Genomic DNA, 14,701 nt, shown 5'->3' with positions numbered 1-14,701 from the left:
TGTCTGGGAATTTTCCTATGTCTGAATTGTCATGGAATCTATCGAAGGATTTCACTTCAAACTTCTGATAATTCACGTAGCATTATCTTAAAATTCTCGTGAAAATTCAAATTGATTTTTTCTTAGCATTTTCTAAGCGATCTCCTAAAACATCAATGGAATTATTTCATGAATTCTTCCCAGGAAATTCAAATTGTCCTTCGGAATTCTTATTGCATTAATTTTTGAGTTCTCTTTAAATGCTCCTCCGGGAAATTAATGACATCATTCGTCCAGTTCAAAATACCGTTTTCTACAACTCTTCAACAGAGCAATATATTATGATACTTTGAAATTATCTTCAGAATTCTTTTAATTTTCCTTAAAACTCACCTTGAATTCTCCACACAGTTCGTATTGATTTTTTCATAGCATTCCCTGAAATCCCGTGAAAACATGTTTCAAGCTCTTGTTTAATTTCTGCTCAGAATCTCCTTGGAATGCTCCCAGAATTTCCTTGAATTTCCCCTTGAAGTTAACTTGGAACTTTCTACCAGTGCGCAAAACATTAAGGTTCAATGAGTCATTTTCATATGAATATGAACAGCCATCCGCCTCATCATTCACTGCCTCGTTAGAGTCAGTCAGTAGCCTGCTGGGATGAGAGGTAATCACGCTTACCACTACACCACCGCTGTTGAATTTTGAATGATTGAGACTACATATTTTATGGCAACAGTTATCAAAGACCACGAATCCTTTTGGGCAAACAACTTAATTAGTATGAGCTCTATTATACATACAAAATTATGAAATTTTGTCACACGATAGATTTCTATTGTAAAAAGAGATTGGCAATTTCCAACGCCCGTTATAGATTATAAAAACCAGAAACCGTTCTGTTGTCTCCAGATGACTAATGAAAAACTCGTAGATTATTTCAATTTACTTCAGGACGAAAAATAATAAATTTTGAGCCGTCGGACGGTCCCCGATTCATGAGTTGATGGGTCGATAGGTAGGTTCCAGGTGTAGGAGCTGCCTCCCTGGCGTCGGTAGCATTGGTGCTCAGCACTGAAAACAATCCAAGGAGAAAAAAAAGAGCCGTCGGATGGTACCAGTACACGAGGCTTAGGAAGTTTTCTTTTTGGGCTCTTCTGGAACCAGTTCCGGGTACCCGGATGATGGTCAGATTCACCTTACGGTTCATGGTATGGTGTATTTTTACTTCTTGATGAAAAATCATAAATTTTAAGTCGTTGGAAGGTACCAGTACATGAGGTTTTGGAAGTGTCCATTTGTGCCCTATCGGAACCGGTGCCAGATATCCTAAATGGTCAAATTGAAAAAAAAAATATTGGACAGTGTATTATGTAAGGAACCTTTATCTTTCTTTTGAGGCCAATAGATCAAGAATTGGTTCAAAACTGGAGTTTTGGGAGCGAGCTGCAGTCTTTTTCTTTTTAGATCCTAATGATCAATGTGTCACTTTTTTGTAACGTCACTCCTAGAGGTCGCTTAAAGCTTCTTTTGACAGCAAAATGTTCATTTCAGAAAGCTAGGACAAGTGAGGAAATTTCAGGTCTCTATCAAATTTTGTTAAAAAGTTACAGCTTTGCTAAAGTGACGGCGGGTAAAAATAAAATACCCTAATGGAAGGTTAAACCTTCTTCTGTATCTTGGGGTCAATATGACCCCAGTCTATTATTGCAATCTTGATTTTTGATCACAACGATTCTTTTCTCTGACATTTTGGTATACTAAAGTTTTCTTGATATGCCTGCCTCTTAGTTGAAACATTTCTAATTTTATTTAATTCCCGTTTTGAAGGGTTATCGCAATGAACTTAAGCTTTATTTTGTAGATACACAAAGGGTTAATAATTGTGATTTTTTCACGTAGACTACGTCTTACGGGAAGATACTGGGGGTAAATCGAAAATCTAAAAGTGCGACCGCCACGAAAAAGTGTAAGATTTTGAACGCTTATAGCTTTGGCATTTATAGATGAAATTAAAATCCAAATACACCAATCGATGGGAAATACCTTTCGTAAGCTGGTGCAATAAACGCTTTTTTTAAATTTTTCATAAAAAACTGTTTTAGAAATGGACAAATAAAAAGTGATAATTTTATCACGGTTTTCATGAAATAAACGTTCTACCCAAACCCAGTCCTCATAATCATGTACAATTTGGTTGCACATCGTGCTGCTCGAATCTGAAAAGCTATAAAACAGCGCTGCTGATGTGCCTCAACTCATAATCAAACCAATCCCACCAAGGTGGTCATACTTTAAAATAGGCCTGATAGGACTAGGAACTGTAAATAATAATTAAAATCTCAAATGTACCAAAGTTGAAAAGACGAATCTGTGTCACTTAACAAATTCATACATGTAAACCACACAATCACAAGAAATAAAGATCATTTAAATGCAAAAAAATGCCTCAACTCATTTTCGCTTCGGACGGCGGGTAAACAGGTAGCAGCAGCAGCAGTAGCAGTAGCAGTAGCAGCCGTAGGAAGGCGGTTCCTGTCAAGCGCGCAGCGTTCGAGTTTTGCACCACGAACTATGCGCGTCGTTCCCGTCGAGATCACTGGCTGCTGGTAGCAGCGTCGCCTCGATGGCGCAAGCGCTCTTTGGCTGAATGATAACTACAAATCTCGATTACTTTTCGAAAGGACATATCAGCTTTTGTAAACAACGCATTTTATCGTCGGTTTGGCATAACTAATAGCTCGCCCCACATACTAACACCACTATATCAGGTAGGGGAAAATTTCCTCTATCTCATGGTAGTGTTAGCATGTCTGGGTGAGTTACCAGTTACGCCAAATCGACGATCAAATGCGTTGTTTACAAAAGCTGATACGTTCCTTCAAAAAAGTAATCGAGAAATACTTCGTGGGCTGTGTACCAATTGCCGAGTTTTTTATCGTGACATTTCGAAAGTTATTTTCAATGTTCGAAAATGCCGGAAATTGATCAGTTTTCAAACAGAGCTCAGCCACGGTTACCAAAATTTAACTTCTAGTCGGTCCGAAATAACCACGCTCGTATAGCAGAGTTATTCGATAAATCATCTGTCACTTTTAACCACGAGATACATTTAACTCGCCCATTGCGACACAGCCCTGGAAGTAAAATTAGGGCCATCCATAAATTACGTATATTTTTATGATCAATTAACCCCCCTTCCCCCTCGGAGCGTGTTTTGCAAAACACCTAATACATGGCCGGTCCCAACTTCTGAAACCCCTCTCCTCCCTCAACTACTACGTTATTTATGAAAGTTCCCTAATCATTGGGCAACACTGAAAGACAGCAGCACACACCAAACAAAATGGGTTGGACAATTGGGTATTGATCATCAATATTTCGCGATCAGAACATTTTAGCTTGAAATCCCTCCATTTAATTATCGGTACATCTTTAATCTATTGATTGAATTAAAAAAATTCTTAATATGGTTTTTTAAGATTTCGTGTGTTTTGTGATCGCATATTCATTATTTTGCATAAGAAAACGGGAACGGGGTGTTTCTGTGGTGATAAGAAGGATTCTCCTGAACAGATTGAAGTTTTCTGTTCCAAGCACTGAAATTATCAGACGGTACCTCTATTTATGCTATGAAAGTCCCTCCCAGGCATGGAAAATCATTTGCATTCATTTCGTGCATTCATTTACATTTATTTGCCTCTAACTTATTTTTTCAACAGCATTCCGCAAAGTGATGTATGGAAATTTTGTAGGTTTTGTCATTATCTACAACTTTTGTTAACAAATCAAATCTGTATCTCTTATGCATGACGAAGCAGAGCGAACAGAAGCCACTACTGTTTTTCAGTGAATGTATTTTACATTCACTGAAAAACAGTAACAAGTTCTGCCCGCTCTAGTTCGTGATGTATAAGAGATACAGATTTGAGTTATGACCAAAACTTGTAGCTAATAACAAAACATACAAAATTTCTAGACATCATTTTGCGGAATGCTGTTGATGAAAAAAGTTAGAGGCAAATGAATGTAAATGAATGTATGAAATGAATGCAAATGATTTTCCAAGCCTGGTCCCTCCTACTTGGAAAATTATGCGGTTTATACAACCCCATTTTTTTTTTGCTGATTGGGGTGAGGCATAGCCAGCCGTTCGATTGCATAATTCTTCAAGTAGGAGGGACTTGCAATGCTTATCTCTTAGCATAAATAAAGGGTGAGATGGTCAAAATTTGGTCAATATCAACTTGACGTATTTCTTTCAATTTTGCATTTAAAAAACCTGAACACCCCTCATTTTGAAGGTGTGTGTGTGTACAATGTTGCTCCTATTTTGATTTTGGAATTCACTCTTCAGTTGTCAAAATGCCGTCCGAGCAAGAAGAGCAGCGTATCAAAATTTTGCTCGCGCATCGCGAAAATCCGAGCTACTCGCACGCAAAGTTGGCAAAATCGCTAAAAGTTGCCAAATCAACCGTTACAAATGTAATTAAAGTGTTTGGGGAACATTTGTCGACAGCCAGGAAGTCTGGATCAGGGGGAAATCGAAAACCGGAAGCCGCTGAGACGACAAAGAGAGTTGCCGGTAGTTTCAAACGAAACCCTAATCTCTCTCTCCGAGATGCCGCAAATAAGCTGGGTGTATCGTCTACAACCGTGCATCGAGCCAAAAAACGAGCCGGACTATCGACTTACAAGAAGGTAGTGACTCCAAATCGCGATGATAAACAAAATACGACGGCCAAAGCGCGATCCCGGAGGCTGTACACGACGATGCTGACGAAGTTTGACTGCGTGGTAATGGACGACGAAACCTACGTCAAAGCCGACTCTAAGCAGCTTCCGGGACAGGAGTTTTATACGGCAAAAGGAAGGGGAAAGGTAGCAGATGTTTTCAAGCACATGAAACTGTCAAAGTTCGCAAAGAAATATCTGGTTTGGCAAGCCATCTGTACCTGTGGCTTGAAAAGCAGCATTTTCATAGCTTCCGGGACTGTCAACCAAGAAATTTACGTGAAAGAGTGTTTGAATAAACGTCTGCAGCCTTTCCTGAAGAAACACGGTTGTTCCGTACTGTTTTGGCCGGATTTGGCATCTTGCCATTACGGTAAAAAGGCCATGGAGTGGTACGCCGCCAACAACGTGGAGGTGGTTCCCAAGGACAAGAACCCTCCCAACACGCCAGAGCTCCGCCCAATTGAGAAATACTGGGCTATTGTCAAGCGGAACCTAAAGAAGACCAAAAAAACAGCTAAGGGCGAGCAGCAGTTCAAGGCAAACTGGCTTTCTGCGGCGAAGAAGGTGGACAAGGTGGCTGTACAAAATCTGATGGCAGGGGTCAAGCGTAAGGCCCGGCAATTCGGATTTGGAAAAGCGGAAGCCTAACTGAATATTTTTCCTGAATTTTATACTAATTGAACTTGAAAAAGAAATTTAATTTGATTTTTTAAATAAACGATTTCACCGATTTACACGCGTTTTCCCTTGACCAAATTTTGACCGTATCACCCTTTAGAGGTACCGTCGAGTTTTTTTTCAGTGCTAGGTTCTGGAAAGTGAGCGTTCAAAAGGGCCTACCTGTAATGTTCGATTCTCTTCATCGATTTTGCTACAGCTAAGCAAAACAATTCAATCTGAACATTGCATTAGGTCCTAAGTAACACTGACAAGATTCTCTTCGTCGACTTTCTCCTTGAATCCACTCGGCTCAGGTATTTTCAGCACACATATCGATAAAAGAATTTTTTATCTCGCATCTAATACAACAAACACAACAAGAAAAGATTCTGTGCTCAAGTTATTAAGGCTGTGTTCCTTTTGGTGAATTTTTACTTAAATTTGACAGATGGAAACTTTTCAAATAAAAGTGCTTTCCAGCAGACTTCTTTCTGACAGACAAGGAATCAATTTTGATCCACGCTTTCTTGAAAATTGGCCGATCAACAACAGGGATTTTTGAACATCTTAATTTATTTTCGAAGTGTAAAATCTAAGTGAAAATTTTCCAAATGGAAAACAGCCTTAGTTTTTTTTTTTTTGTTCAATCGTTAGATAAAAGATGTACCGAGAACTTACTGGAGGGATTCATGGCGAATTGATATCCCGATCAGCTATGAAATGTTGCATAACATTGGTGCAAAATTGTGCACTCCGTTTAGCGTTTCGAAGTTGAATCGCTGAGGAAATCTTATTTCTGATCAATCACATTACCACATAAAAATTTCAAGAGTACAGATATCAGCTTTCACAAAACTTATAACAAAGAAACTGGAACTTCACGTTGGTTGCAGTCCAGTACACAAGGAGTTTCAATTTCATGGGTGATGTCACAACCGTCCAAGATTTGTGTCCTAGAAATCTTGAAGTGCTAGAGAATATCAGCCATCATGACGGTCATTGTTGGACGCTTCAATGAATCACCTGAAGAAAGCCTTACTCATATCTGATTGTTATTTAGGAACCAAATTTAATAGAATATGTATTCGCATTTTTATGAAGTCCTGAATTTAACCAAGTTTTACTAAGTAGGAAATCCAAAATATGTACATTGGACAGAAATTAGGTTACTTCTACTGTTTTTTTTTTTAAATCAATATCTAGAAAAACGCAAGAGAATTTCACTGCACAGCTTAACGTAGTCTACGTCAACCATGCGATCGTGTCTTGTACACAACCCCACCAATTTTTTTGAGAAGGTGATTTGCTTTAATCATTTTTTTTCCTCTGTTCGGGACCTAACACTACTGCGACCAGTAAATTGATCTATTGTAGTGCTTTAATCATTAGGATGAACGGATTTAGAAAACCCTTCACAAGCAACGAAGCATTTATAAAACGTCAAACGACCATTTTTTATCTAACGGGTGTTCAATAAAAAAAATTAAATTTTTTTCAGTCATATAGCTAGTAAAAAAAAAATTCAACGAATTCAGTATTTTATATTAAAAACATAATGTTTTTTCTTCAAAAAAAAACGTCAATGAACATTGGAGAAGGGGCCCTGGTCAGCCGTACGACGCAACTTAGTCGCGATGCTCTCACAAGAGATGGCACTGAAATCATTCTCATTTTTTATTGAACACCCGTTATTGTGCAATTATAGAAATTAAAACTGTAGATTTTTTAATTTGATAAAAGTGATCCTTGGAGTCTCGTGAAGATGATTTTAGGAGTATCAGACATTTGATATGTCTTCATGAAGCTGGAAATGCCTGCAAAAGTTCGGGTCCGCGGTGCAAAAGTCTGAGTCATGTCCCAAACACATTCACAAATATCTAAAACGATCTGGGATTTAACCCAGAGCCATTGGGGTGAGAAAGCAGTCACGCTTACCACTACACCACCGGTGCCAGCTCTTTATGTCCTTCACACTATCATGGGGTATTTAAAGATTTTTAGTCGCAAAACTTCTCAAAAGCTCCCATTACGTTGCGTCCAAAAGTTCATTTTGAACACTCTTCCGAAAAAAATAAAATCGTACAAACTACGAATGGACTGAAAACTCATCTCATGTGTATAAAATTAGCATGGAGTTTCAAGAAATTTTAACTTTTTTAACTAAGGTCGAACTTTTGCCCCACCTTACTACGAAACAGACTCTTGATGGAAGCAAATGACATATGTCGTGGAATAACATTGTGAACAATAGTGAGCAAAAGTTACTCCCTTGAGGAACTGTAGCAACTGAGCAGTTTGTAAAATAATTTGATAGCACTTTTTAAAAATTAAACAGTGCAAATTTTACAAACAAACAAAATAGACAGGATTGATTTCACTGATCAACTGGACCCCATTTTACGGTACCATCCCTCAACTAATAAATTCAGTTAATCTCGTGCCTTCTCGATTCCTCTGTTCCTTGTTTACAGGTTAGACATAAATGACCTCATCTATTGATAAAAATGTTTGTATACCATCACCCGGTAGATTGACTCTCATGGGCGCAAAGCAAACGACGATTCCACCAATCCACAGTAAATTTGCTCAGTTCGTTTTATTCATTCGATTCGTCCAGCTGGTCCCCGGAATGATGCTGCTAAGCACGATTGTTTTAATTTCTCTGTGCGTAACCTGTTCGCTGGCAGGAATTTGCCAAGATGTGTTTAAAAATCCAAACGACGATCGTCCCTTCTTCAAGGTGTTTGAATCGCAGGGAGTTGAGATCTACTATCCGAAACGCGATGCCAAGCAGGAAATGTTCGGTATAAAGATCTACAAAAATCAAGACCTACGCCGGAAAGACCTTCACTGTGACCTTTGCGTCAACACGACTCACGTCGAAGATGGTTGCTTCAAAATCAAGAGCACCTTGCTGGCTGTCGAACCGCGGGATGTACTTAAATATGTTACTATAGGCAAGTTCATCGGAAAAACCGACGTCAGCATTTCACCAGCCAACAAATCCGAATTCACAGGTAAGCCAAACCTAACATTAATCAGCTTATCAGCTTCCTGTGTTGATGATGGCATGCCTTCCATTCCCTTCACCGTACACAGATTACGTAATCCCGGCGGCGTGTGTCTGCAGTGATCCACCCGCTGGATATTGTGCCAAGGCGTCGAACAAAATCACCGATTACCGGCCGCTGTTCAAGTTTCACGAATCGTCCGGATTTGCCGCTTACCTCCCACGAGCACCATCGACCGCTGCGGTTGGCCTTCAGGCACTCAAGAATGCCAATTTCCGCCGCGGTGGCACAACCGAGCAGCAGCAGCAACAACTCGATTTGAATGTTGATTCGATCGGCGACCGGAACGGGTGCTTTGTGTTCGAGTTGTCAACGTTGCGGTTTGGCCAGGGGGATCATATCAATTTTGTTGTGACCGGAAAGAAAACCGGTGGCGAAAAGATTCGCACCGATCCGCGGAAGGCGTTTGTCAGGGGTGAGTTGATGAAGAGGGAGGGACAGCGGAAATGAACCCGATGGGATTAAATTATGGTTTTACAATGCGAAGATGGAGGGACTTGACTTTGATATATTAATACTCTGGAAGTTACTTTCCGTTCACTTTTAATTGCGATTGTGTTTCTTCTTGTCTTGCAGATTACTTTATTCCGCCGACATGTTCTTGCCCGACTAGTCAGTCGAACTTGGTTAAAGCACAAAAGAATACCAGAAACTGATATTTACAACAGCTTGTAGTGAATAGCGGTAAGATAGACTTAAATCAAACGAATAAAAGAGATGCATTCCGATCATTTTATCGACTTAAAAAATATATTAAAAAAAATGCTTGAATTGATGAAAAGCTTGCAAATAAGTATCAAACCCAAACCTGTTCAGATAATCGGATTAACGAGCTTTCTTCAACAATGTCCCATTTCAGCTTTTTGACGGAAAGACGTCGTGACCTCAACACTTTTGCAACATTCATCATTGATCAAGAAAGGAAAGCCCACAAGCTGTCAACTCTTTTATCACATTTCAAGCATCGGTTCTCGAGGAAAATTAGTCTTTATCATCTGCAATCACTTTCGCCGAAGGAGAATAAAGTAAATTTTAAGCTGTGGCTTTCGGAGTTTTTCATTGTATCATGGCAGAGGCAGAGGCAGCCCCGAAAGAGAGAGGGAGAGATATTAATTCCGTTTTTGATCGTGTCATTCCCTACCAAAAGATGTGACTCCAACATAAATGCCAAACCAATTTGATTGTGTCGGTAGTAAATCGAGTGAGTTCTTTCATCAGACTTCGGTGGTGGGGTTTATCTGTGATTGAATCTTCAACTCGTCTTAATATCAATGAATAGCATAATGGTAAAAAGTAAGTATTTTTTAATTGAATGAACATTGCAGATGGATGGTAATATGTATGTCAACAACTATGATGATAATTGAAAAGTCATTACGATGATGTCTCAAAGATAATCCAGATTATAACAGATGCTGTGGTGCAAATCTGGTTGGACAAACATAATATTTCAGTACAGGTGTAAATGATTCGCATATTTTAACATATTTTAAATATGTTTCATTTCATGTTAGTTTATTCACATCAGAGCTCAGCCTACACACCAAAATTTTGATTCAAGTTCCAGCAAAATGAATTGCTGAACTGATCCCAGCAAAACCACATTTCACCGACCATCCAGTAATTTGAGATATTTTGCTGGAATCTCAGTAAATTGTATTCGATCTGTCAAATTAAGCGTCAGTGCTAGAAAATTCAATTTCCCCCGTGTGTTTGATTCCCGACTGTAATATTCACAGTAAATTTGCTACATTCAAGCATCATTTTTTCTTTAAAATCATATTTACTTATACACCAACAAGTAGTGCAACATTTTTAACGTTTAATCCTAAAAAAAAATCATGCTGAAATTAAACGTCAGTGTGAACGTTTGTTTTTGTAGCCTGGATTGGGTTGAGGTTCGCATTGACAATAGCTCATGCTGTGGTGCGTGTTCATTTGCCTGAGTGCATGCGTGAACACAGAGTGAATGCTCATATAAATGCAAAAGCCTGGTTACTTACACATCAGTGCTATGCTTAAGACTATCGCACGAGTTGGAAGTGGCTCCTGGATTATAAACAAAATTCGGTATTAGATTTATGTTTGGAGTAATTATCGTGCGTGAGCACAAAGTAGCTACCTAATCAGCATTTTATTGTATAAATACTAGCTGAATGTGCTCGGCCTTGCTCGGGATTCAATATTAGCTTGAGGTTATGCGCCGGTTTAAAAAAAACATGCTATATTGTACGTAGCCCACCCCCTCCTCTTACCTAAGGGGCTACCCCCTATGACCATCTCCTTATTGCAAGGAATTCGTATGCCAACCCAAGTAACCATGGGCACGTTATTTCGCCTTTTTGACTGTATACAGCTGAACAACGGCATAAGAATCAGTTGAAAGAAACGTGAAAATCAATTCAATCAAACGTTCTCTTCGTCGACTAGCTGATGTTTCGGTTTGAGAACACATAATTTTACATGAAACGTTTGTTTACGTTCTCTGATTTACGTCTAATATGGATTACGTCTCGTGTAAAAGTAGTTATTTCTAATGTCGTTTTCGTTTTTGCGGTGTAGCACTGGTGTAGTGTAAGCAGGAATAAGTGCGAGTCTTTGACAGCTCAACACCATTTGTTTGTAAACAAAGGTGCATCCTATATCTACACCCTAAAATATTTCGGTGTACGGCAGTGTAGCACCGGTGTAGCTACACCGCAAAAACGAAAACGACATAAGTGTGTAGAAATAGCAAACAGTCAATCCTGTCGTCAAAACAAACTTCATGGCAAATGAAACTGCTCATATTTCAGTACCGTTTATTCAAATTTTAAATTTACTCATATATGAGTGACATTTACTCATATTCGAGTGAAACATTACTTATTATTTAAGTAACCTGCGTTTTTACGAATTTGAGTGAACGGGATTCAAATATGAGTCAGATTAATTTACCGACCAGGCCCTTCGAAAAACTATCAAGTCGAACAATGGCTAAGGGCCTAAGTAACATTGATCGGTTCTCTTCGTCGGCTTTCTCTTTCGTTACTAACTTGGCTAAAAATCCGTTTCTCGCCGTGTTTTCCGTATTACGGGATAGGACACGGAATGCTAAAGAAATTGCTTTTCTTTAGCATTTCTTGGCCCAGTACGCAGTTCAAAATAAACTTTCGACTCCCATTGGTAACTTCTTCTGGCTTCGCTCGAAAGGTTCATCCGTTTTCTCCCGCTAGTTTATTTCACTGATTTTACAGGTTTATTGCGGTTCCATTAGCTTCAGGAAAACTGCTGGAACTTTTAAAAAGTTATGAAACTTCAGAAAAGTCCAGACTTTTGAGTAAGTTTGAAAATCTGTATGGGTTAGCTCCGATAAAGTAAAGACAGTTTCAAATTCGAGAGCCTGGGAAATTTAATGGTTTTCCTGACAGTTCCAATTGTTTCAGGAGTATTGCGAAAACTTTAGGGATGCTCTGAGAACATCAGAACAGATTAATTAATTTCAAGGAAAATTCCGGAAATCTTAAAGGAGTTCCGGAAAATCCCGAGAATTTCCGAAAACTTCAGCAAAGTTCCGAGAGGTTCATGCACATTTTAGAAACGTAAGAGAAGTAACATGAACATTAGACAAATGTGAGAATATGGGCCATTAATTTCAAGAAAAATTTTAGAGCACTTAGGAAGTTCTGAAATCTGCAAGGCCTTCAAAGAAGATAAAAGATTCTACGTTAGTATCATTATAATCAGAGCCGTTCCGAGTTCATCAAGGATAATCAAAGAACTTCAAAACAGCCCCATTAACTTCAGGAAAATTGCAGGAACTTTCAATGAGTTCCAAAAATTATGGGATATTCCGAAATGCATTTCAGTTCCGAAAACTTCAGGGATATTGCAGGGTCTTCAGGGATGTTTTATGAATATCAGGAAAATTACTGGATAAAAAACTGGCTTCCGAATTTCTCCAGAAGTTTCTTCCTATCTACCTTAGGAAGTTTCTTCCAGCGCCTCCTGGAAGTTTCATCAGTCTTCTCCAGGAAATTCAATTGAACTTCTACCGAATGCGTCTAGAGAATTCGCCCAGAAGTTTATTTCGTCTTCTTTTGGAAATTTCTTCATTATACATTCTCCGTAGGTTTTTTTTTTTTTTTTGACTTTCAATGGAAGGTTTCTTTTTCTGAGCTTCTTCTAGCTTCCCCTGGAATTGGCTACTCCAGGAATTCTTTATTGTTTCAAATTTCTGAATCTTTTCTGGATTCCTCAGGATGTGTCATCCGATTTTTTTCCGAAAGTTAGTTCACATTTTCACCTGAAGTTTCTCAATATTCGTTTTAGACGACATACGGGATGTTTTTCCGACCTTTCTTAGAACTTTCTTTAAACTTCCTCCAGAAGAGCATCATAATACTTTCGCTGGAAGCTAATTAAAACATTCTCCGGAATATTTTTCCAACTTATCCTGGAAAGCTATTTTTCCGTTCTTAGTTCAAAAGTTTTAATTTTGATTTTCAAAAACGGCAATATAAAATTAATTAAAATATCCTGATGAATGTGGGCGTCTTAGTGGAATACCTGTATAATGAGAGAGAGAAGGATTAGTATGTTCCATTTAATTCCACTACTTTATTTGCTTATCCTTGACAGATACGCGTATTTCGTCTACAATGTGCAGACTTCTTCAGTGTCTTGTACTCAGTCAGTCGAGTATTAGTACAAGACACTGAAGAAGTCTGCACATTGTAGACGAAATACGCGTATCTGTCAAGGATAAGCAAATAAAGTAGTGGAATTAAATGGAAAATACTAATCCTTCTCTCTCTCTCATTATAATTAAAATAGTAAATACCGATATATACCGATTTTTAAACATTTAATATCGATAAGCTGGAAAACAATCTGGCAACGCTGGCGTCTATATCATTCAAGTTTACATTAAAGATCCCGTAAATATAGGTAAATTTATAAGAAATTTCATGAAATAATCCAAATACTGTTTGCGACCGTCCATCTTTGTAAGCAACATTTCTTTCAAAATGCTAGTTTATGTGAAAAAGAAGTTTACATGTATGAATGTTTACATCGACAGAAGATTCAAATTTTTTTTCTCTGTGTTTACAAAAATAAATCTATGCTGTAAACATTATTTAGAGCATCAAATCTAGCCGGCTTCAGTGGTGTAGTGATAAGTGTGACTGCTTTCTAACCTGAATGGGTCTAGGCTCAATCCCAGCCAAGCTCGGTAAGATTTTTATGAGGCATAAAAATCTCTGGTCACGTGTTCCTTCGGAAGGAAAGTAAAGCCGTTGGTCCCGGCTCATGTGCATTTAATGAGTGCGATATCCTACGCAGGTGTGCAAACTGCCTTCTTGCACATTCGATTGCCGTCAATGGAATGGCAATCGATGTCCGTCGGTGATTGGCACTAGATTGCGGAACAGAGACCGACGTTAAATAAAATAAAGAAAAAGAAGAAGCATCAAATATATACACACACACACACACTGCTTCGCATGGCGATGAACACTCGATGACTAAAATTCACCATCGCGTCGAGACGATATCTGAGCTGGGCCGGCCCAGACCGCCAGGGGACGCATGGGCTGGCGTTCAAATTTCCATTATCCTTTCAACCACACGACATGTCAGGGATGATTGAATCGCGTCATCAAAATAAATTGGGAGCACTTTTCTGATAAACTTTTCGCTTGACACGACACGCCTCCGAACTCCGGTTGACTTTTACGGCACAACCCGGCGCCCGCTGCTGCTCTCGGCTCAAAAGGCTGCTGCTTATAACGATGGTGGTGTTGATGAAATTGTATTCTGTTACATGTTCCATGACATTTTACGGCTTTAAGCGCTTGTTGTTTGCTTCTGTTGCGGACGGGCTGCTCTGGGATCAGCTGGGTTGTTAAATTCTAAGAACACGATATTATCGAATTCGAAACTTTAAATGAGTTTAAAAATGCAATTGAAGATGGATTGCTTTCCAAATGGCTTCAGCATTATTATGAGAATCGATTGCTTCGGGCGCATAAATAATGGTGTTCGGCTAGGAAATTGAGGATGGGAAACTTTCTACCCAAAGGAACGGTTGTAAGAAAACCCATTTGAATATTAATGATTGTTTAATTACCATTTTAATTGCCAGTTTGTTTATGATGGCAAATAGAAATTTCTTCCTTCATGAGAGGATGATGGCTAAAAGCATGCTTGCAGCGTTTGCTGCGAAAACTGAGAAATGTTTAATCGTTCGTGGAGCTCAATTGTTTCGCTGT

At 38.8% G+C, this 14,701-nt stretch overlaps 1 protein-coding gene across 1 annotated transcript; it reads left to right on the top strand.

Moving 5' to 3' along the window:
- Positions 1-7,950: 7,950 nt before the first annotated feature.
- On the top strand, positions 7,951-9,452 carry LOC135717272 (uncharacterized). The gene is made up of 4 exons (XM_065239270.1): positions 7,951-8,393; positions 8,476-8,862; positions 9,024-9,131; positions 9,307-9,452. Exons 1-3 carry the CDS (start codon positions 8,006-8,008, stop codon positions 9,101-9,103), a joined length of 855 nt encoding a protein of 284 aa, XP_065095342.1. The 5' UTR covers positions 7,951-8,005; the 3' UTR covers positions 9,104-9,131; positions 9,307-9,452.
- The last annotated feature ends 5,249 nt before the right edge of the window (positions 9,453-14,701 follow it).

The sequence above is a fragment of the Ochlerotatus camptorhynchus genome, unplaced genomic scaffold, assembly GCF_037179485.1.
Source record: "Ochlerotatus camptorhynchus isolate MF236.1 unplaced genomic scaffold, CSIRO-AGI_Acam_v1.1 ptg000054l, whole genome shotgun sequence".
Taxonomy (NCBI): Eukaryota; Metazoa; Arthropoda; class Insecta; order Diptera; family Culicidae; genus Ochlerotatus; species Ochlerotatus camptorhynchus.
Note: the sequence above shows the minus strand (reverse complement) of the source record. Positions and strands in the feature narration are given on the sequence as shown.